This window comes from Ctenopharyngodon idella, chromosome 21 (assembly GCF_019924925.1).
Source record: "Ctenopharyngodon idella isolate HZGC_01 chromosome 21, HZGC01, whole genome shotgun sequence".
Lineage (NCBI taxonomy): Eukaryota > Metazoa > Chordata > Actinopteri > Cypriniformes > Xenocyprididae > Ctenopharyngodon > Ctenopharyngodon idella.
Window position 1 is genome coordinate 23,372,370 of NC_067240.1, and position 26,047 is coordinate 23,398,416.

Sequence of the window (26,047 nt, forward strand, 5' to 3'; positions counted from 1 at the left end):
AGTTACAACTTTTAGAATGCAACTGGACATATCTGAATGGTTAGTGGATAAATTTATGTAGTTCTTGTGATTCAACTCAGTGACTAGCATGTACCGTCATGTTAATTTTTTGTGCAAATCCAGTGTTGAACAAATCGTGGTTGAACTATAACACTTTATGACTTTCTTCGGCACATTCATTTCATGAATGAAATTCTACCACGGTGTCCTCAGTGGCTCAGATGCGAAGAGTCTATGGAGACTCTTGTGTTTGTTGGTACATCAGAACATTTGGGGATAATAAAAAAAGGGAGTGGGTGGATTTTTACCATTATAGGGTGGTTGTTTACACACACTGTGAACAGTATCTCACAGAAGTGAGTACACCCCTCACATTTTTGTAAATATTTTATTATATTTTTAACACTGAAGAAATGACACTTTGCTACAATGTAAAGTAGTGAGTGTACAGCTTGTATAACAGTGTAAATTTGCTGTCTCCTCAAACTAACTCAACACACAGCCATTAATGTCTAAACCGCTGGCCACAAAAGTGAGCACACCCCCTAAGTAAAAATGTCCAAATTGGACCCAATTAGCCATTTTCTCTCCCCGATGTCATGTGACTTGTTAGTGTTACAAGGTCTCAGGTGTGAATGGGGAGCAGGTGTGTTAAATTTGGTGTTACCACTCTCACTCTCTCATACTGGTCACTGGAAGTTCAACATTGCACCTCATGGCAAAGAACTCTCTGAGGATCTGAAAAAAAGAATTGTTGCTCTACATAAAGATGGCGTAGGCTATAAGAAGATTGCCAAGACCCTGAAACTGAGCATAGCTGTCGTCCCAGAAGGAAGCCTCTTCTAAAGATGATGCACAAGAAAGCCCGCAAACAGTTTGCTGAAGACAAGCAGACTAAGGACATGGATTACTGGAACCATGTCCTGTGGTCTGATGAGACCAAGATAAACTTATTTGGTTCAGATGGTGTCAAGCGTGTGTGGCGGCAACCAGGTGAGGAGTACAAAGACAAGTGTGTCTTGCCTACAGTCAAGCATAGTTGTGGGAGTGTCATGGTCTGGGGCTGCATGAGTGCTGCCGGCACTGGGGTGCTACGGTTCATTGAGGGAACCATGAATGCCAAGATGTACTGTGACATACTCAAGCAGAGCATGATCCCCTCCCTTCAGAGACTGGGCCACAGGTCAGTATTCCAACATTGTCATGACCCCAAACACACCTCCAAGACGACCACTGCCTTGCTAAAGAATGTCTCCAGACCTAAACCCTATTGAGCATCTGTAGGGCATCCTCAAACGGAAGGTGGAGGAGCGCAAGGTCTCTAACATCCACCAACTCAGTGATGTCGTCATGGAGGAGTGGAAGAGGACTCCAGTGGCAACCTGTGAAGCTCTGGTAAACTCCATGCCCAAGAGGGTTAAGGCAGTGCTGGAAAATAATGGTGGCCACACAAAATATTGACACTTTGGGCCCAATTTGGACATTTTCACTTAGGGGTGTACTCACTTTTGTGGCCAGCGGTTTAGACATTAATGGCTGTGTGCTGAGTTATTTTGAGGGGACAGCAAATTTACACTGTTATACAAGCTGTACACTCACTACTTTACATTGTAGCAAAGTGTCATTTCTTCAGTGTTGTCACATGAAAAGATATAATAAAATATTTATAAAAATGTGAGGGGTGTACTCACTTTTGTGAGATACTGTACATCTGTGTTCAAACACCTTATAAAAGTGATTTTTGCATAATAGGTCCCCTTTAAAATACAAATATAAAGGATTCATAAAGATTTTACAGTGCTTTTTAGATGCTGTCAACACATTTATACTCCATGTTTCAGGTTATATCCAAACATTTAAAAATATACTTATACTCTAAACGTTACAGACAAACACTAATGAAATCAGGCTACTGTCAGGGTTATGCTTCTGTTTTGTTTTGTTTAGTTTCAGTGTTTTAGTTCAGTCCTGCCTGTTTGCCTTTGTTCCTGCTCATTAGTTTCCCTGTTAATTAATCCTACATCTGTTTCAGTTTTACTCATCAGCTCTCCCTGTTATTTAAACCCTTAGTTTCCTCAGTTTGGTGTCCGGTAATGTTAATGCGAGTGTGTATTTTACGCTCATTCTCCTGCGTGTTCTTCTTATTCATTTAAAAGGCTTTTTTTGATCTTGTGAACTTGTGCTTGTGACTGTGACCGCTACAAGATAAATTCTCTTACACAATTTACCCTTGTGGAAAAAAAAGTGTGCTTAATTTTATTAATGTGCATTTGTAGTGTATATATCTTTAAAAAATTTTTACTTTAAAGTACAAAATATAATATTTTTATCATATTTTGTTATGCTTTAAAATACACTCATTTTGATGTGTCTTACATACTAAAGCACATATAAAGTACTTGATTATAATTTTACCTGTAGTGTTATTTGTGTAACTACAAATATATTTAAATGCATGGCGTACAATTTTCAGTACATTTGGCAGTACACTTTAATAATATTTCAAAGACAACAGAAGTAATTATAAAATTACACTAAAAAGTCCTACTGAAGTGGGTCAAAAAACTTTAATTTCATTTAATATAGATGCTATTTACACTGTGTAAATAGAAATTAGATGCTATTTATACTAAGTGAAAATAGCATATTTTCTTAGCGATAGATGCTATTTACACTAAGTGCAAATAGCAGTAGATGCTATTTACACTAAGTGAAAATAGCGATATATTTTGTTTACACTAAGTGACAATAGGAGGATTTTCTTAGCGATATGCTATTTACACAAGGTGAAAATTGTGATATATTCTATTTACACCATGTAAAAGTAGCAGTTCTTTGCAAAAAGTTTAAATAATCTGCCAATAAAAATATAGCATCTAATTACTATTTGCACCTCAGTATTTTTGTACATTAATAGGATGCAATAATATCATAGAGTGTAAATGATTATATTTATTACAATTATTAAATGGATGCTTCGTTATTGGGAGAATAAAAACCCTCCCTACACAGTCCTCTAACCCTACCAAATAAAAACTTTTAATATTATTAAACACTTGTTAGGCAGTTTATTTCCACTTTTAGAACATTATTTTCATTTTGAAAAATAATTTACTTTCTGATGTGATATGTGATGGGAAGATTCAGTTTGCACATCCTTTTAAAGTATGTTTTTAGCTAGGTATACTAAAGTCCATTTTTATACAAGGGTTGCCTTTAAAGTCATTTTGTTTCAAGCATGTTTGGATATTGCTACAAATATTGTTCAAATTCTGACTAAAACAATGATTTGACAGTGTATTTTGAAAGTGTGCCAACTTGTCAAGCAGCAGTCGCTCAGCGGAGAGATTGTGTTTGATCGGACACACTCCAAAGCTTTTTACGTGGTGCCACAACTGACAGGTTCATAAGTAAACAAAGCATCTTTTCAGAGGGAGCACCTTCCAGCGCACGGGTCAGATTCTATTGTGGTTCCTGTGCCAATGGACAAATCCATTAAGTGAATCTTTATGAGTGCCCAGAACACTTGAGCACTGGCCCATAACTCCAGGATTGATCAGATGTGACACTGAGGGAAGAGGAGGGTCACGGCCAATGAAATAGAAACACAATGATAAAAATATCTGAGATGGGGACGGTATGTGGAAGTTAAAGCGAAACTCGAATGGCTTTATTGATTACACCCTCAATCTGTTTATGAAGTTTATTTTGCAGGGTGTCAGCAGGGAGCAGCAGCTGCAGGTTTGTTTGGAAGAATTAGCTCGTGATTATCTAGGGTTTGTGCAAGTCATTGAAAGCACTGGCTTTAATGAGGTGGGGGATTGAAAAAATGATATATCAATACCTCCACAGGTGGTTTATCGAGCTGATGTTGTTGGAGTTTGCAGCTAATTTGGCTTTAGACAGTCAGAGAATAATGTAACGCTAATGGAGCAGAGAAAACAGGATGCTAATGAACAGTCAATGTGAAAATACTCCTGGGATTATTTATATTCGTTCCTTATCCATTAAATTTACTTGTATATTATGTACACAGATTTCATTAGGCTTGTGTAAAGAATATTTATGCCATGGTGCTTCCATGTATATTTATTTCAGTGGAAAGTGCTGAAATATTCTAGTCAAGTATTTTTTAAAAGCCCTTACAGAAATGTTCATTTGCAGTATTGACGAGCTCCCATTGTAGGTATTGTTTTTCTTCTTTATTAGGTCGCTAAAGCAAACTTCATTATTACTGTTGTTCATACTACTAGTTAGTTCAATTCATAGACAAGAATGATACGTCAAATTGTGCTGTTTGCTGGAAATGTGTATTTTATATATATATATATATATATATATATATATATATATATATATATATATATATATATATATATATATATATATAATAAATATATATATATATATATATATATATATATATATATATATATATATTTAAGCAATGAGAATGACTTGTGTATTTTCACTAGTCAGACAATGACACAGGCCAAAGATCCCATGGCCTTGCATTACAGAAGCCTGTTTAGAAACCAGAATACCATAGGCCAGATTCACACAGCAACAGAATACGGTTGTCAGTCCTGTATTTGAGTCTTTAATATGGTTATGTTAACACAGTTCAGTTAGCCTAATTACGGGAGTGACAACTACATTCTATAACCAAACTCTCACCTGTGAATTCTCGCGACAGTGTGAGATGCGTGTCTACTGTGTGTTGTGGGTTTTCATGTGTGGTTTCACTTTTGGTAACGTACAGCAGTGGAGATATGAGCTGTGTCATCTGAAGGTTCTAGATCCAGTCACTGTTCTTTGGCGAAGTTGCTTTCAGCAGTTTTGTATTTTACGCACGACTAAAATGCTCCGCTCTCCACCCAGATTTAAAGGGGACCTATTATGCCCCTTTTTACAAGATGTAATAAGTCTCTGGTGTCCCCAGTATGTGTCTGTGAATTTTCAGCTCAAAATACCCCACAGATCATGTATTATAGCTTGTCAAATTTGCCCCTATTTGGGTGTGAGCAAAAACATGCCGTTTTTGTGTGTGTCCTTTTAAATGCAAATGAGTTGCTGCTCCTGGCCCGCTTTCCAAGAAGAGGGTGGAGCTTTAACAGCTTGTACTTCATCAATAACAAAACTGGATAATCTCACTCAGCCAAAATGTCAGAAATTGTCAGTAGTGGTGTTCAGCTTTACATTGTTCGAACCGGGGTTGGATACTGATGGAGAGATTAAGAAGTTACAACTTTTAAAATGCAACTGGGCGTTTCTGAATCGCTAGTGGATAAATTTATATTGTTGTTGTGGAGTTAAGTTGTTTCATTCAACTCATCGACTAGCATGTACTTTCATGTTAATCTTTTTTGCAAATCCAGGGTTAAACCGACCCTTGTTTGTGAAGCAGTCTGGCATAAAATGATTTGCGCAAATAACACTTTACCAACTTTCTTTGGAACATTTCCTTCATAAATGAAATTCAACCACAGTGTCCTTAGTGACTCAGATGCCGAGAGTCTATGGAGACTCTTATGTTCGTTGGTACATCCAATAACAACATTTGTAATGTTTTTTGGCAGAGACATTGCAGGGCTACGCATACACTATGTGACGTAGTCTAGTAGGTTATGCTGCCTTCACGTGCCCACTTCTGAAGTCGTGATTGAGCTCATCGCATTCAAGTTTCGAAATGGGAAGGCGTTCATGTGCAGTTTTTACCTAGGAAACTCGTATTTATGAAAATTCAGAGAGTACGTGAAGGCATCATTAGACTAGTGCGCGTGCATATTTAGAGTGCACGAGATCACTGTGTGATTAGTCTATTAAAATGCATTTAGAATGCCCCCAGAATTCAAGATAACGGGCACAAATGCCCCTGTATGTCTTTTATGTAAACCCCTTCAGGCTGATACAAGATCACCCTGACAAGTCCTGATCACCCTGTCGGGGTTTATTCTGAGATAACAACCAGCTGGATGTACATTATCCCGCTTATTACATGGCTACTTGCCACATAAGTAAATAATTAGACACAAAATATTGATCTGAGTCAATCTAAGTCCGCTTCCGCAGTGAGAGCAGTTGCTCGCGCGGCAAGTTCAAACTAGACAGAAACACATTTAAGAGCTACGGTACAGTCATACAACATAGGCATTTCGCCACATAAATAATTATAGGGATAAGAGATATTGAACTGAGATTAAACTGATTTAAAATCATACCTGTTTTTTATCTTATAATCCATTACAGTGAACAAAACAATGGTCGCAAAATGTCAGAAGCTGCATTTGTATGAACCGAGAGCGAGTCCACGATACCGGATGACATAATTAAATAACTACACAAAATTTGACTGCTTTTTAATATTTTATTAATTCACCAAAGGCAAAACTTCCACGAGGAAAAAAAAACGTTCCTAGTAAGCGTATAGCGCTGCAGACTTCAGCTACCCGGATGAGCCTGTGAACTGTTTTTAGTGGTTGTTATTGGGGAATAACATACTGCTGGATGGCGCCATTGACCAATCAGAATCAAGTATTCCACAGGGCCGTGTAATAAATTTATATAATTTAATATAACTAACCAATATTACATGAAGAGCGCCATTTTTATCCAAATATAAGCATGATTACAAATGTGATATTGATTTAATACAACGTACAGTTTAATAAACAAGCAGTTTATATTAAGTGACTTACATTTTAGACTCCAAATCGCTTGTTTCGCTCTATTTCGCCAACGAAAACAGTTCCAAACAAAATCCACACAGAATTGTTTTGCGTCTTTGAGCAACACTTCCTGAATGGATCAGCCGTTTGAATGAATCGGTTGAATCTCAATCACTCGCTCATTAACGGGGACTTGCTGCCACCTCCTGGCGGGTTTAATTTCACATTTAAAGTATCCTTTCATTTTATAAATAATTTCAAACAACAGTATTTAACGTTTTAATCTATAGTTATATAGTTATACATTAGATTACAGTTTCTGTACCTGAAAATCTCCTGTTTAAGCCTACATAAAAACCTGAAAAGCACCGTTTATTTCATTTGTTTATTCTGTTGTATTTATTTGTGCTATTACTTGTAATTTGATTCTTTGTTCTTATTTTATTACTTACTGTTTACTTGTCTAACATTTAAAATTTAAGTGAATTAATCTAGTAGCTTTTGGTGTCATTACCTTATTTATTAAGGTTACATGTTTTAAAAACAATGAAAACAATAACTAGGCTTATTTTATAGGCCCGTTTTCTTTTCTTTTATTTTATCTATTTATTTATTTTTATTTTGGGGCCAGTAAAAATTGTCAGGGCAAGTAAAAATTTGAACCACTGGCCCAACTGGGCCAGTAGAAAAAATCCTTAGTGTTGAGCCCTGCATTGTATATCTCCAGCTGCTACAGTGAGGAAACTGAAATGGCGGACTGCTGCGGCTCACTCCGGGCGGTATCTATGCTAATAGGGCAAATCGTCACCAGTCATGGGCAGGTACTGTTTATGATTTATGGGGATTATAAAAATGGAGTGGGTGCATTTTTAACATTATAGGCTGGTTGTTTACACACACTGTGGAAACACATCTGTGTTCAAACACCTTATAAATGTGAATTTTGCATAATAGGTCCCCTTTAAAAGCTGCTGTCGGTTAATGAAGATTCAATGGATGAACTCATGGCTCCATTGGACTCTTTTCGTATCAAAAAGTGATGATGATAATTTTTATGGATGTCGCCATTTTTGATATTACTTTGGTCACTTGCTATGGTTACTGGTAAGAGAAAACAGGCTTGACTCCAGTTGCATGTAAACCGTATTCAAGATGCTAGTGTAAGTTGCTGTGTGAACGGGACATTTCAAGACTCACACCTGTAAGTAAATGCAGTTGTCAATCCCAATAACTGACAGTGTGAAGTAGCCATAGAAAATTCCATTGGAACTTTTGATTTTGGTCAGTGTAGGAAAATACAAATTGTTACTTTAAAGTTTTACGGCAACATTTCAAAAATTAAAACTAACATAAACATTCCATAATAACTAACTTTTAATCTGTTTATTTCATCCTTCAAGTTACGTAAAATATTGAAATATTTTATGATAAATATTATTAAAAAATGATGTATAATTTATCTATAATTACTTAGAATTTAACATCTAGATTAATGAATTATGTTCTTTTTTGTTTTATGATTCATGCATTAAGTAATGTTAACCTGAAGTGTTACCAGATTCTCAAAGACCATTCTACAAATGTATGGAAAACAATGAACACTCAAATACAACCTAAAAGTTCAATGTCTGATATGTCTGATTCAAAACTATTTTCTCTTAAGATATCCTCTGGTGCATATTACTGTGAAAAGATCCACAATATTTCGGATTAAGGAATGAAGAGAACTGTAAAAAGTTGATAATTCCTCATGGGCAGCTCAAGCTAAGCGATTTTCAGATTGTTGATAGCGATTGGTGCTTGGTAATTGTCTGCCATGTGCATTATCCCCCCCGGTCACAACAGAAGCAACACGTGTCATATTCCATCATTAATCTCTTGTATAATTCAGCCTTTGGACTGGCTTTCAGATGGATGTATAAGCAGCTTTGTTTGTTAATTTTAATTTGATTATTTACACAATGGCAGAAAAAATAAGAGGAAATAAAATGAAGAGCCTAAATTTAGCCATGGCTTAGTGAAGGAGAGAGCATTAATGTGAGTTAGTGTTTATTCTGTTTACTAGTTGCTATTCTGGTGATGCTACTGGCACAGAAATTACACACTTCACCTTTGAAGGGTGAATCTGCTTGGTCATTTAACTGTATGTTAACAGTATGTTTTGCATCTTTAAGATGTATGATGTTGTGTGCTCTTGTACTATTGCATGGTTTGTGTTTGTAATGCATTTTATAATGTAATGACTCATACAGTATGACCTTTGCTGCAAAGCAACCTTGAGCTCTGTAAGTGTGTTATAAATAAAACTTCTTTTAGACAAGCTAACAACTTCACTGCAAGGGCATTAATTAGCATCTTTGAACAGCAGCACTTTTACCACAAACCAGTGAAGTTTGTGTCGTGGGAAGCGTCGTCTCTACAAGACCGCCACAGATTATTTGTTCATTTGCTCTGCCTATTCTGTTGAAATGTTACAGACATCGGTGCAACAAAGCACTGGATCCTTAAATACAGACACAGACCAGCATGATTTGCACTCTTATTGCTTATGATTATTTTACTGTATAGCACGTTTGTGAAAGAAATTGTGCATCTGTGATTCTAAATAACGATTTTATGCAGCTCAGGAAGTTCAGGAAAATATAATGTTGTTCACAATTTGGGCAACAAAATGCCATTGATAATTATTGCAAATGTGTAGTGGAAAAACTGTTTTGTTTTGTTTTTCTCGTGCAGTACAGTTGAGCTTTTGTTTACCATATTTGATGTGCTCTGTATATGCATTAATGAATGTTCATATGTGAATAAAAGCCTAATTATATCTGTTCAATACAGATGTCCCGATTCGATTCAATTCCGATTCACAAGATCTCAATTTGATTCGATTCTCGATATTTTTTTTTTTTTTTTATTCAATTCAATGATTCAATTTTGATACCATAGCTAAAACTACTACCTAACTAATATAAATTTCAAAGATTATTAAAGAAAAGTAAACAGTCATTAATAAAAAAAATTAAACTACAAGCAATAGCACAAATAAATAAATACAATAGAACAAAGAAACAAATGAATAATCAGTGCTTTTCAGGTTTTTCGGGTAGGTCTAACAGTAGTTTTCAGGTACATAAATTGAATAAAGTAATTAAATGTAAAACAATACTGCATATAATCTTCTGTGCAGAAATTAAATAAAAGTTCATCCTTATTAAAGTTACAAAAAAAGTTATTCAGAGAAGAGCAGTTTTTTCTTTTGTAGTTTGATTAACATTAAAAACACAGTAGCAGGAATATTAGGCTGCTGTCACTTTAAGACTTAATGAAAGGATCCAATATACTGATTAGGGGTGGGACAAAATATCGATATGGCGATATATTGTCGTCCTTTTCTGTGTGATACGGGAGCATTTGAAAGCATATATTAGGGATTCTCTGATAGACGCCTGCTTTCGAACGCTCCCGTGTATATCTGTGTAAGCGCTCGGTAAAGAACGTCAAAGGGTCTGTTTGCACCTGGTCACTTCATGCATTTTCTCTGATCGGATAGCTATCTGATCGTGAAAAGACCAGGTCTAAATGCCCTCTGAAACGCATTTGAGAAGGATTTAAATTTGATCGCTCAAACCACTTCAGGAGGTGGTCTGGGACGCATTCCAGACAAAACTGTCTATGCATCAGTCTAAATGCATCTGGTTGTTGAAACCACAAATGTAAATTTTACTTCTCCCAAAAATACTAAAACTGAAACGTGTGAGAGTCAGATATGACAGCGCTACTGCATCACGCATTGCCGCAGATGAACAGCTGAGTATCTCTTCAGCAATCTGACGCGCAAACTGCCGCATATGAAAGAGAAAGTAAGTCGCAGATGCATAACACACAATTACCTTCATTAAAAGTAATGAGACCTTACCAGTGTTGTTGCCACTCTCTCCTATTGCGGTCTTTAATCCATTTTTCGGATAGAGAGAGAAAACCTGCACTTAACCTTTTCACTGCCATTTTGTTTTCATAGTTAGACAGATATCGTGATGTGTCATTATAGGAATGTCTAGCAATATATCGATTATCACAGAATCGCGATATTATCGTCATCTTGAGCCATGTATCGTGATCGTATCGTATCGTGAGGTACCCTGCGATTCCCACCCCTAATACTGATACACATGCATTGTCTTTCACTTACGCTATAACCAACTGTTTACTAGGATACTCGCCAAGGCGGGCATTTTGAGATAAATCTATGTGAATTTGTCTGTTCAAGTGCAAGGAGACGGGAAAGAAAAAAAAAAATTTAATTTCTGTTTGCACTTACGAAACTTCTCCCATAGCACACGCCAGTTCTCTTTCACGTCTGCTTCACTTGAATACTTAAATAAGAGGATGACATCTAGTGGAGAAGACTAGTAATAAGATTAACGTCAATCAGAAATAAATAAGGAAAAAGATCGATTTGTGGCTTTTGAGAATCAATATCGAATCGACCACGTTTTAAAAAAACGTAAAAGGTGGTGAATACTTATGAATTCAGTCATTTTATATATATATATATATATATATAATATATATATATATATAAATAATCAAATCACTTTGTAGTGATCTGTTGTTACTTTTTTGGCAAAAAAAAAAAAAAAAGCCATGAAAAAGTCCAAGGGGCATTAAAATATTTGTACTATTTTCTTTATTTCTGTGCAAGACTTCTAGAAAATCCAGCCATGAATGCCTCTTTGCAAACAAAACTTCTTTTGAGGCCCTAAATGAATCCACAGGTGACCACTGAGATTTTCATGATCTACTTGCCATTCATAAGGCCCATATATCTGCATGAAGTCTTATTATGAAGCTGCCATAATAATCTATGTTATTGTCAGAGAGGAGTAGGCATTTTGATTTTGAAGAAGAGTATCATTTTCATACAGCATAGGTGATAAACTTGTTTTTCATTTTCTGCAAAGTCCCAAGGCCTTCAGGCATGGCCGCTTTGTTGCTGTGCCTTGGAGTAATTCCTGACCTTGAGGGAATCTGCCGTGGCCGCCTCTAGCTATTCTCCATGAACAAGCCCACCCAATGTGCCACAGGAGAGATGTGTATCTGATCTCATATGTAGCCTGTCCTGCTTTCTCTATTAATCCAAAAGTGATGTTATCAGAGGCACATGGCATGTTGATGTATATATTTACCTTTAAAAAGATAAAGTTCTTCACACACCTCATTTACTTTGCATTCTACCATACTTTTCAGTATTAGCCGAAGAAACATTGTTTCTCTAAGAGCTTGTCCATATATTCAGTAGTAGTAACACTTACTAACACTTTTTTTCAAAGAAATTAATGCGTTTATTCAGAAAGAACACACTAAATTGATCCAAAGTAACAGTATAACACACACACAAAAAAAATGTAAGCAGCCCAACTGTTTTCAACATTGATAATAGATTGATTTCTGAGCAGCAAATCAGCATATAGAATGATTTCTGAAGGATCACTGAAGACTGAAGTAATGATGCTGACATTTAATTTAAAACCAATTAAAATTGAAAACAGTTATTTTAAATTGCAATAACATTTCACAATGTTTCTGTTTTTACTGTATTTTTGTTCAAATAAATGCAGCCTTGGTAAACATGAGAATCTTCCCGACCCTAAACTTTTGAAAGATATAGTTAGTGTAAGTAATTTGCAGCAAGGCAGCTCTCTAGACTTTTATTTCATACAATTTTGCTCTAATGTAAATTGATTAAATAAATTCTGTTGCTTGAGTTGGCCTTTGGCAGAAGTTGCAGCTTTGAAAAGCAAATTTAAAAAGCCTAACACCATATCCTAACCAGACGTGATGCGACAAAATTTCCAGCGGCAAGCAATTTGCCTGTCCGAACCAGACTAGACACGAGACAAGACATAATCAATCAAAAATTACAGCCAATCAGAAAAGCGTGTGGGCGGGCTGTCTCTGCAAGCGCACTGCATTCGCAACGAAATGGATAAGTACATTAAATTCCTAAATCTTACACCATTTTAACATAATTAAAAATACATATTGAGTGACTCAATTTTTATTTATTTTTTTATCATAGAATACATGTTTGTTCACCGTTGAGTCTTGTTAGGACAATGTGTAGGTAGGGCTGTTTCAGAACATTGATTTTTGTATTGTTGTTAAAGGGTTAGTTCACCCAAAAATGAAAATTCTGTCATTAATTACTCACCCTCATGTCGTTTCACACCTGTAAGACCTTCGTTCATCTTCGGAACACAAATTAAGATATTTTTCATAAAATCCGATGGCTCAGTGAGGCCTCCATCGCCAGCAAGATAATAACACTTTCAATGCCCAGAAAGCTACTAAAGACGTATTTAAAACAGTTCATGTGATTACAGTGGTTCAACCTTAATGTTATAAAGCGACGAGAATACTTTTTGTGCGCCAAAAAAACAAAATAATGACTTTATTCAACAATAAAGTGATGGGCGATTTCAAAACACTGCTTCATGAAGCTTCGAAGCTTTACAAATCTTGTTACAAATCTTGTTTTTTTAAAATCAGTGGTTCGGAGCATGTATCAAACTGCCAAAGTCACGCCCCCCAGTGGTGAACCATTGAAATTTCAAAACACTTATGACGTAACGAAGCCTCGTTTACTGAAATCACATGACTTTGGCAGTTTGATACACACTCCGAACCACTGATTAAAAACAAAAGATTATAAAAGAATATCTTAATTTGTGTTCAAAAAATGAACTAAGGTCTTACGGGTGTGGAACAACATGAGGGTGAGTAATTAATGAAAGAATTTTCATTTTTAGGTGAACTAACCCCTTAAGTCTGTGCATTTCCGTGGACTCCGTTCATTATTTTAGTATGGTAGATTTTTGTCCACATTTTGTTTAGATATAATATGATTAGCATACTTGGGAATGTCGTTGTTGTATGGCCAGAAGTAATCATGCCATACCCTAAGTTTTTGTGAAACGACACCACTGCTTGAAAACAACACAAAAATGCTATATACCTAAGAAAAGGATTTTCACAGTGCTGCTGGTGTAATAGCTATTGATTTCTTTGTGATTGCACTGGTGTCTGGACAGGTGCTCTGGTGTTTGTCCGCTGATGTTTGAATTCCTTCAATTAGCCAAATTATATTTGAGACCCTAAATCTTTCACATGAAGTGAGCTGTACTAAGATAAAACCATCTTCTTACTGTAATAAAACACCTGTGGAGAACCCTGTTTTGCCCCCTGCTGATAGTTTGGTACAAATCTATCCACAGTTGCTCTCACAACCTACATGTGGGCAACAGATCTTATACCTCCCGGAGCAACCATTCGACCAAATGGTAGCACTCCCCCCTGAGATAGGCCTTGTAGCCCCCTTTTTTAGGAACACTTCAGCCTCCTAGGGTGCACTGTAATTTGAAAGCATCTCCACAGGAAACATCCAAGCTGTACATACATTCTTAAAGCACCCAAGCCATGCTATTCTGTGAGTCATGGTTCTTTTGGTGTCAAAAAGTTTGAGGTTTCAGTCAAATCATCCTTTAGTGTCTACAAGAGGAAAATCACACTTCCTGCTGTATGATACTGCACTTGTATTGAGCTCTAGGTGTAGTTTACAACAGGACTCTAAATTAGCATTAGCATTCCATGAAGCACCTCCACAGTCCTTATCGAAGCCTAACCCGTGACGTAACAGCTTCAGTTGTTTCAGCAAAGCCTAGCGGAAAGGTTTTGGTGACTCAACTGTAGGTCACATCTGCAGGGACACAGCCAGACTGTATGGATCAATACAGGAGCTTCACAGATTATGTCTATTGATTTTAGCATGTGGACCGCGGCTTCGTTCAGAGCATGACTGAGATTGTACATGTCGGATTGTGTTTGCAGGAGCGGAGGGTGCAGTGTTCAGTAACTCAGTGGAGACCCCGCATGTGAGGGCCGAGCCCTTCAAAGAGTTACGGTAAGACAGTTTAACAAAATATGATTACATTATTGATTTCTGGATTCTGATTGAGTGTTCCAAGGTGTTTTCATTAAATACACAGCTATAAGTTTAAGGTTTATTGACCACATGTTCTTTTCCAATTTGCTCCAAAGTTTGTCATAAACTGAATTTTAAAGAGTCATACATGATAGCCAAAGAAATAAAAAAAAAAAAAAGACAAAAAACTAATAAATAAATAAATGAGATAAAAATAGCAATTTTATTTGTCTTGTTTTCCAGTTAAACAAGATTAAAGGAATAGTTCACCCAAAATTGATTTACTCACCCTCAATCCATCCTAGGTGTATATGACTATATTCTTTCAGATGAACACAAACGGAGTTATATTAAAAATATCCTGGCTCTTCCAGGATATAAGGATATAAGCACTACCAAGCTTTATAATGGTAGTGAATGGGGCTTGAGATTTTGAGGCCCAAAAAAGTGCACCCATCCATAATAAAAGTAATCCCATATGACTCCAGTGCCTTCTGAAGCGAAGTGATGGGTTTTTGTAAGAAAAATATCCATATTTAAAACTTTATAAACTATATTCACTGGCTTCCAGCAATGACGGGTCACCCATCCACCGAAACTCAACTCTCTCCATACGAGTCGTGAGGACAGTTGTAGCCTTATGGTTAGAGAGTCAGACTTGTAACCCCAAGGTTGCCGGATCAATTCTTAATACCGGAAGGAAAAATGTAAATGGGGAGTGAATGAACAGCGCTGTCTTCCACCCTCAATACCCATAACTGAAGTTCCCTTGACCTAACCTCCAATCGCTCCTCGGGTGCCACAGCAAAATGACTGCCCACTGCTCCGGGTGTGTGTTCACTGTTTGCAGTGTGTGTGTCTTCACTACTCACTGTTCCTAATGTGTGTGCCCTAACTTGGATGGATTAGATGCAGAGGACAAATTCTAAGTATGGGTTACCATACTTGGCCTTCATATCACGTCACTCTCGGCTACGGTCGTTGCCGGTGTGGTGATAAATCAGGTCCTCCTCAAAATCAGGTCTCTGTTAGGACCCCAAGTGATCACATTGGTTCAAATGACTTTTATTAGGTACTCTCTTTTAGTGCCTGATTACAATTCCTACAAAATCATGTTATGATAAATGCTGTTTGAACTACGTTATAATGACCATTGATGTCTGTATTGTGTACCAGCATAGCATACAGATACCCGATTTGCTTGATAGCTTAGTTTATACTTGCATTTGCACTTGCCCTACATTTACAATCACCTTTAATGTAATTGCGTATTAAATTAAGTGTTAAATGTCCAAATATTCAGTTATAAAAAGAATGTAATGATGTTCAATTATTCACTTAATAGGCTATTATTAATTAACTGGTTATCAAGTGAAAGAAACATTCAATTGGTTTTTATTATGTATTACTATATAGTAATCTAAACATTTTAAATTAATAACGTTCATATGTGCTTAGTTGATAGAGACCCGATTTCGAGGGAGGACCCAATTTGTCATGACACTGGAAGCCAATGATTTGAGTTTATAAAGTTTTAAATATGGATATTTTTCATACAAAATCCCATCTCTTTCCTTCAAAAGGCATTTATTAACCCACTGGAGTCATATGGATTACTTTTATGATGGACGGATGCGCTTTTTAGAGCTTCAAAAACTCTGCCACTAATCATGGGAAGCTGGGAAGAGCCAGGATATTATTTAATATAACTCTGATTGTGTTTGGCTGAAAGAAGATATATACACAGAAGTCATATACACAGAGGATGGGTAGGTAAATTATAGAAAATAATTTTCATTTTTGGTTGAACTATCCCTTTAATTTACATTAGAAGAATATTTGTGTAAGTTATTAAGACTTTTTTTATTTAGAGTTTGTTTTATTTAGACAGATTAGAAAGTAGTAAGTTATTTTTTTGTTTGGTGTTAAATTGTTTATTTTGGTGTGAAAAAAAAATTGGTGACAATTGGTAAGGAGAAAAAAACTGTCAATGGGCTAAGAAAAATAAATTAAAGATATTCTCTGAAAAAGAAATCTTCATATCTTAGACAATTTTTATTAAATTATTAAATTTCTATACCTTTTAGTTTAAATAAGTGAACAGTAAAAACTAAAATCAATCATTTTAAATGCTACAAGTGAATTTAGTCATTTTATCTGATTATTAGTATTTTTAACAGTTTAAGTGAGCGTTAGATAACAGCAAAGATATTCTAAATAAATACATTTATTTTTCTAAAAAAGAAACTAGGGGAAATAATTAAATGTCCAGTATTCAAACAATATTGGCTGATAGTGTAAAAATATAAGTCTAATATTAGTATATAACCAACATGGTACTGATAGCACATCCTTAGTTTATATATTTTAATTATTGATTTATTTTTTTTACTGCGAAAGAAATCTACTGATTACCAAAATCAAAATTTTCTTTTGCTGTGTTTGTGTGTGTTTGTGCTTGAATCTAAAGCCGTGACACTGATGGAAGTTTAAATATCACATTTCAAAATGATGAACCATTTAAGAACGCTTTTAGGTTTCTCTTTAAAGCAGCTTATTTTCTTTAAAACATGCTGTTTATAGATCTGCATCTGCTAGCATTATCCAAATCATTAACAGCAAGCCCTTCACCAAAGTACAGCTGCAGAAGACGCCACATTCAGAGCCGTGCTACCAAGCTGCATAGGGAGATGATTGCACGTCGATTGCAATTTCCCACACAGAGTGTAATGATCAAAGATTGCAGGGAAAAATGATTCTTTTCCAACTAGCACTACACGCCTCTGTTGAGAGCTACAAAGGAGGGAAATAAAGCATGACATTTGTGCAAATTCCACGTATCCCTAAATTTAGGTTTTTACCGTATGCGTCTGGCTGACAGCAGATTATAGAGAACCTCTGTAAGGGATTTTTGACAGCAGAGAGGAAGGGTGGGCACAATTCAGATTACAGCCTTTTAAATGTATCACTACACATTCGGAAACCTATCCAACACTGCTTATTTAAAAAACACCCAAATGGATGTTTGGTATCAGTTGTCATGATATCTCAATACTATCTCGTCTAAGGTACTCGTAAAACAAACAGGATGTCAGTGCTCTGTGATTTTAATGGTTTACGTTTGCTTTGTATAGAGTTGATGTTCTTTTCGAAGCTATCGAATGCCGTCACACCATCTAAATTCAGACAAATGTTCTCTATTATTGCAGGCTTGCGGAATTCAATCAGATACATTGTTCCACAGTTATTATTGGTCAGCGTTATGGTGGGAGAAGATAAGAGTTATACATTAGGCCGATGTCATTGTCGTGTAATAATGGTCCAGATAAAATTCCAACCTCCTCCAACACGCCGCTTCCAAAGATCAGGCAGTGCATTATGATAGTTCTTGAGGGGATATTCACTCTTGCCGTTTGCTCTGAAAGCTTTGAGCAATTACAGCCAATTTAAGTGTTATTTTCTGCTTTTGTCGCATCCAAATGTCACAACAAAATATGTCCCTGGTCTCTACATAAAATCGGAGGCCTCTTTGGAGAAAGTGCTGGCTCTGTAAAGTACAGTTTACCCGTGGTGAAGCTACTCATTAAGACCAGGGCTCGATCCAAGTAATGTTGTATACATGCAGACAAAGGAAGATCAATGTGTGTGTCGCTGGCACCTCCTCTCTTGGATGGACGCACTTTCCTGTCCTGATCGATGCCTGGATGCTCATCAAAATCTAATTAAAGTAGATTCTCATTAACTAAAACAAACACGTGAAGTGCAATGCCAATACCCCAAGCAGAAGGCGAACATGAATGGTAGAGCATTGGCAACTGGGTCAGATATGGCAGGGAATGCACATTTAGCAGGAAATAATGAGCAATAAATGGCCTGTGGGGAGACGGGCTCCTCCAGAACGGCCCTCGCACACACAAACACATTACTGGCCCATTGCTGTCTGTTCTGCTGATGGAGCAAGCAGAAGTAAAGCCACAAGCATAGACAGGTGTTGTGGCTTATCAGGCTTTCTGTGATGAACAAGGACAACACACTGACAGCCGTCAATCAAAATGAGGGGTGAAATCTCCCCGAATACCTGTAAAAAGGACTGTGTGTTTAACTAGTTCAGGATAAAGTATAACAGACACAAAAAAAAATTGTCTGGTGATTTAATGGTGTTTGTAATGTTTTAGCATTAAAGGGAAAGTTCACGCAAAAATCAAAGTCTTTAATTCATCTTCAGAACACAATTGAAGATATTTTTAAAATTCTCATTCTCATCAATCCATTGAAATCCATGCGAACAAATTTAAAGCTTCAAAAAGTTGTAAAAGTAAACCTATGAATCTAGTGGTTTAATCCATGTCTTCTGAAAAGACAGTATCACTTTATGTCATGAACAGATTTAATTTATATTTTTATAATATAATATAATTTTAATATAAATGCTTCTACCTGCAACCCTATGGAGGATAAGTGGTTTAGAGAATAGATGGATGGATAATACTTCTAAAAATCACCTTTTGTTATGTCTGTTCAATGCTTTTAATCATTTTCCCAAAGTGTATAATGTCTTGATTTATCTTCATTTGTGGGCTTGTCTCAGAAAATATTGATATATATGCAATTAATGTGATTAGTTAATCAGCATATTATGTAATTAATTTAATTGAGAGCCATAATTGTATCATCTACCTTTGCAAGAAAGCATTCAGAAGTAGAAGATGTCTGCCTCATGCATCAGGCGTTCACCCAACGGTCTGTGGACGTGATGTCTGAGGCTGAGATTACTTTAAGCTGGTCCTAGCTGCTTTAAAGGGATAGTTCACCCAAAAATGAAAATTATGGATGGATGGATGGAAGTGCCTTTAAATTCTTCAGACTGTAAAGACTTGGCATGACACTTTCTCCCCAAGTGTTGTGATTTTAATCCTCAAGTCATGACTCTCAGACATCATTAATGCTTGGATAGATTTTTGAATATATATATATATATATATATATATATATGTACACGCGTTTTTATTTTTTTAGATATGATGTTTTCATATCCTAGCGTTTTCATGACTGAATATGAAATGAAATTTTGACCCTTTGTTTTATTGTTTTGCATGACATGCTCTCCATCCGGGCTGAAGTAAAATTCACTCCCTTTTTCATTAGACTAAAAGGCTTGGCAGGTAGCAATTTGGAATTGTGTGGCTTTCGGCAAAAAAACGTTTTTTTGTCCTTGTAATACTACGTTGTCGATACGGATTTAACATTTTATTATTCAATTCCTTTCCCATAATGCAAGAATGAGAAATAATTACACTTTTAAGACACTGGACTGTGGCAGGTACAGACTGACTGAGCCGCCGTGGAAAATTTGCAGTCCATAAAAGTAGGGAAGGCAGTGAGAATCGAGAATAATGGAGAAAGAGGCATTCAGTGAAACAATAGGCCATAAAACACATTTTATAGTGTGCATGTAATATAACAAGAGTGCTTCTGTGGTATCTCTTATCTTTTCTGTTCAACAGCCATGTCCGTTCTACATTCGCAGCTTAAGGAGGCGATAGTAATTATTGAAAGCCATGCGCTCGGTCATGGAAGCGAACTCGCTGCTCGTGACCCGTTGGTCATCGCTCCTATCGGAGTTGAAAAGAGCCCAGAACTGTCTCGCTGAGCACCATTGGGGCCTGTATTTATAGGAGTAATTGGGTGGATGCTGTGCACCGTACACAGGGCCACAGTCACCCTTGGGTCCTTTCATTATCGTTGAATAAACGTACTGCGAATAATCAGCTTAGCCAGTGGCGGGCTGGAAAATTGTAACAGCAAGCTTGAAATAGTCCTCAGTGAGAGCGTAAGGCTGTATAAAGCAAAATGTCTGGAAATTAGTTACACTGTTGAAAACTGATGGAGGCACCTGTTTCACCTGTCTGCACATTGTTGTTTTGTTTTGTATGAGGTTTGCTGGTTTGTACAGGACTGACAGAAGCACACTGCACACTATGACTAAAATACATAAAAATTGTTGCATGTAAAAAAAATAAATAAATAAATAAAAAAATTGTGGCTAGAAGCAATGTTGTCAATAGCCGTGAGCAGGCTATAGCCTGCTAAATGCCAGCATGCTAAATGTAAATAATAAAATGCAACTAACAATAAAATTGTGCGTTGTTAGGAAAGTAAATAGGCTTACTACCATTTAAAAGGGAGGAGAAAACATGTTTCATATTTGTTGTTGTTTACGGCAAGTCAGTGCTATGCGTCCAGTCAAAAACTGTTGTATTTTGGCGTAAATTCATCTGACACATGACATATTCCATCATGGACATGAACGGAAACCATGAACAAAAGAAATTATGAAACATATGCACCAGCCAAGCAAATGGCTTTGAGTTGAATGGGAATGCTAACCGCTAATGCTAACCAATGCTTTAAGTATTTACATTTGCCATTGACATCTATGAAGAGATGTGTTTCATGTGGTCAGAAATATTATTTAACATCACTGAATCAAGCTGAATACATGGGTGGCACCAACAAATTTAAGGTAAAAATAGCTCCTTAAAGTAGTAGTAGCTGTTAGTGCCATGCTACTGTTTGAGCTACTGTACAGGTTTATTTGAACTCCTCTTCTGTTTCTCTTTCTGTGCAGCTGCATTTGTAGGGCTGTATTCCCTTGGCTGAGTAGAACACATGCAGGTTGTGTTGCCTCTGTCCTATTTCTCTCAAACCCAAGAGGGGGTAAATTAGATTTTCCCTTTGTTTTTCTACCTGCGACAAATTAGTCAACTCCCTTTTATCCCTGGTAGGTGCGACTGTCGTGCACCAACCCGATGCCACCTAATCTGCTTAAATTTCCTTTTTGACAGCACCTGCGTTGCTGCTCCACCTCACTGTGAATACCGATATCTCGCAGATGCTGACTGTTTGAAATTGAAAAGGTTAAATGCCGGGTTCAGGATAATGAAGGATGCTTTCATGTTTCATCAAGCTAATGATCCTAATTTTACTTTGATGTGTAACGTTGAAACTCCAAAATAGCTTTCATATCTTGAGGCGTAACCATCTTAAAAACTTTTAAGGTGTCCATCCTGGCTATTGTTGAAATAAAAAGTGATTTTTCAATTAAATCTCTAGCTCAGTCTCCTCATCTTCCCTATTGTTATTGGTAATTTGCATCAGATTGGCCCTGCTTAGATTCACATTTTTCCAATTCTTACCTTCGCCTCGCTTATAATATCATGCTAATCAGAGCTCTTATACAGCTCATTAACTATAGCAGGTCATTGTGTTGTATCGTGTTTTTTTCATAAAAAGCCATTTTCAAAAACTTTTTTTTTTTTTTTTCTAGAAATGCTTTTTATCCTTTGCAATTGAGATTTAATATACAAACATACTATTTTATTATTATAAAATAAACCATTTTTATAAATATAGCTAAACAATAATTGTTATATAAAAGAATTATGATTTAAAACATAGTTTTATTGTAAAACAATAATTTTGTTCAAATATAATCATTCTATAAAAAAATATAATAATAATATTATTACTATTATAAAATATTTTTGACACTGTGCCAAATTTTGGCATGATATAACAAATTTACTGCTTAATCTCGAATTATTTAATGTACCAACTAAATGTCCAGAATATTTTCTATTTAAAATAATTATTAAAAAAAAGAAAAAAATTAAACATGTTGTTGTGTAGTCAAGTTGGGAATTGTATTAATTAATTACATTATCTGTTGGCCAAAACAATTGTTGACTTACTATTGGTGCATGTTGACACAAGGGCTCTGTTTACACCTGGTATTAAGATGCGTTTTGGTCAATCCGATCACAAGTGGACAACGCTAAATACAAGTGTAAACAGGGTCTAAAACGTTTTGAGCTTGTCCACTTTCAACCACTTCCAGAGGTAGTCAAACGCATTTGACCAGATTGCTTTTGTAGTGTAAATGCTCATGTAATCGAATATGTTCAAACAGCCACTAAAGACCACTTACTCTCTACCTAGTGTCTACTGACCTAAAGCGTAAACATTATGGGAAGCACGCTATCCAGACAGGATTTAAACTTTGTTGGCTGAAGACCCAAATTTGGTTTAAAGATGAAAAACATACCAAGCACAATGTTCTCTCAGCATTCCTGATTTATAACACAAACTCACAACATTTGGCGTAGTCTTGCGGCTATTAGAGCAAAAACGAAAGCTGCAGCTCTCCATACTGTATGTTTTTCCGTTGTCTCCGCTCGCATTCATATGTAAATTGTGCAAGCTTATTTTGTCCATTAGATCAAAATATCTGAAAAAGCCCATTACATTTACCAGCCCATAGACCCTCCCCTCTAAGAAAATAGGACAAAAGTGGTTGAAAGTGGATAAAAGAGACAAACACCAGGCGTAAACAGGTGTGTGTCTCCCTCATCTTCTTGTGATTGACCAAAAAGCATCTTACAGGCCCATGATATACTCACAGCGGAATCCTTTTTCGTACTTTGTTTAGGGGTAAAACGAAGTTTGAAATATGTGAGCAGCGATATACTGTTATCTATAACATCTGACGCCACCCACACTGCTGAGAGTGACATTTAGATGAATATATAAATATGTGCTGCGCATTTTCCTCTCAGTAACACAATAAACACAACATAAATGAGAAAACAGCAAGTATTTTTAATAGAAAGCTTAAGAAAATAAGAAAAGCATCTGATCATAACAACATGGGTATGTTAGCACGAGCTCTGCAAATTAGCACTCCAGTAAAGTCATGTCATGTTTATTTTTATGCCATTTTATTCAATAGATTACTTAAAAGCAAGCAGCTTTACAGTATCAAACATGAAAAACAGTGTCAGTGCCTCATTTCATCAGAAGCACAACTTTATTTTCTACTATAAAGCAGCTATCCAGTGTGTTCATGTTTTCACCTGCAGAGATCTTGCCTCAATGGATTCAACAGATTAAATGAGCCAGAGAAAAGTTCCCCGTGAAAGAAGGCAGAGCCTCAGCGCACACCTCCTATAACAATATCGTCACAGACCAATGGTAGTACGAAGGTGTTTTGAAGCTGGAGCGAACTTTTCTTGAGTTTTCTTTGGCAATCTGTTTCAAACTTCCAAAAGGAACACAAAACAAACTTCGTTTTGGCCTAAATTTGTTCAAAATGACATCACATCAGTTTCGTTCTTCGATGTCGTTTGAAGTATATCGGGGCCTTAACACCAGGTGTAACAGGCAAAAGGCCAAAGTGTGTTAAATTAATGTATCTTTTAGAAGTAATGTTGGAAATGATATCTTTTTTGTTTTGTTTTGATCTCTATGTAGTAAATGTCTATACAGAAATTAACTAAAATAAACCTAAAAACCCAATAAACACTCCACTATATATTCCCAAAGTGCCTTGATTAACATATGAATGTTTAACTGAATGCTCCATAATTCTCATATTACACACTCTGGATATTCTCAGAAATCTTTCAATTACATTTGGTGATAAAAACGAGACGACATAAAATTGCATTTTCTCCAGGGAATCATTCACTTTGCAATACCACCCTTTGAAGCACTAAAGTCTCATCAGCTTCATTGCTGTAACATTTTGAAGTCTGATTTGAAGGTCTTATTTAGAAAGATATTCCATTTTGTGATATGTCTTCTGCTCAGGCTGGAGTCACCCACACGTTCGCTTTACATGGAGGCGCCTAAAGGAGTGAAAATAGAAGCCGACGCAGGTGATTTCCAAGTGACCTGTAGGAGCGATTTACGCCTGGAGTCAAAAGACGGAGAGGTAACTGTCCTTCATTCTGTGCTGGGAGTCCTAATGCTGTAGTTAATGTACTCTGTGTTGTGACACTTCCATCTGCCATCAGTTGTCGTCAAAACAAGCGCTCCGTCTACATCCATATGTCCCCTTCTCATCTTCCAAGGGAAGCAGACGTTTAGTTAAACATTCATGCTGTAATACAATATGTAGATGTCAGTTATCTGACTCAAATATTCGTGATTAAATTGTACAGACTGGTGATGTGTTGATAAATGAGCTGTCGATGGTCTTTTAAGAGGCACAGGTTGAAATCTGTTTATGGGAGATGTAATGAATTTTAAATTATCAGCATATTTTTAAATGAATGAAACTAATATGCAATATATGTTCTATGAGAACTAGGTGAAAAGACCAATTCCAAAGACCTACACAAAAACAGCAAGAATGGTTTTCCCAATTAGGGAATGATTTCAAAAGTAGAGTCATTAAGGCATGGAAAAGTAATAATTAGGGGAGAGCACAAATAACTGTAATCTATGGAGGTCCATTTTCTGCTTCAGACTAAATTAATAAAGTTGTTATTATGACTTATTTGTGATAATTGCAACTTGATATCTCACAACTGCAACATTATTTCTCATAATTGGGACTTTGTTTCACAGTGTGACATTATTTCTTATTTTAAATTTTATTTTATAATTGCCTGTTATATTTTTGTACTCTGAAGCTGAAATGTGCTTCCACATGTCTGATACATATGGAAGCACAATTCACAACATTCATCCTCCCAAAATGACAGTTTCAGACAGTTTGAATGAGTAAAAAAAAATGTCCTAATTCTGTTATTTTTTGTTTCATTTTCATCATAATTCCATAACAATGGGCACGTTTACATGCATCCTCATAATGCGATTATAATGGGCAATTAAACTTTACCGTATAGCCTAAACATAATACTTCAATCAAACTAATGCGATAAAGCTCATTATCGTAGTAACCATAAGCACATTAAACTTGACTATGTTTACATGTGCACCAATTATGCAATTTCCAATAATCAGAGCAAGGACTTAAAGGATTAGTTCACTTTAAAATGAAAATAACCAGATGATTTACTCACTCTCAAGCCATCCTAGGTGTATATGACTTTCTTCTTTCAGAAGAATACTATAGGAGTTATATTAATAATCACCCTGATGCTCCCAAGCTATATAATGGCAGTGCACAGAAACCACCTGTTTGAAGTTCAAAAAAGTGCATCCATCCATCATAAATGTACTCTGCATGGGTGAGTAAATCATGGTGTAATTTTCATTTTAAAGTGAACTAATCTTTTAATTGCTGTAAGATGTTTACAAGATACAAGTAAACCTCTTCACTCATATTTACATGCTATTTTCATTATTCTTATTATTCGCTAAGACTTGTGGTTCTTTTTACCGCCATTATAGAAATGATGAACTCAGATACAGTAGGCATGTTACTGGCCACTGTTTTAATCTACTTACATCAAATGCAAAACACATTTGACGTAGCCTATTGGAAGGTTATTCGGTGCCGTGATGAACATCACACCGTGTCTGGATGAAGAGTTTAGCGATTTGGAGTAGAGGAAAAACTTCAGAATAATGTCACAGAGTTCATTCATGAAGT

General features: G+C 36.1%; 1 protein-coding gene across 4 annotated transcripts in view; it reads left to right on the forward strand.

The window, feature by feature from the left end:
* sgcd (sarcoglycan, delta (dystrophin-associated glycoprotein)) overlaps positions 1-26,047 on the forward strand; it is a 221,802-nt gene that overhangs the window by 188,026 nt on the left and 7,729 nt on the right. For all 4 annotated transcript variants that reach the window (XM_051878783.1, XM_051878784.1, XM_051878780.1 and 1 more), the window contains exons 6-7: positions 14,553-14,625; positions 24,295-24,418. In XM_051878783.1, the coding sequence (XP_051734743.1) occupies positions 14,553-14,625; positions 24,295-24,418 (197 nt within the window). The remainder of the gene's footprint in view (positions 1-14,552; positions 14,626-24,294; positions 24,419-26,047) is intronic.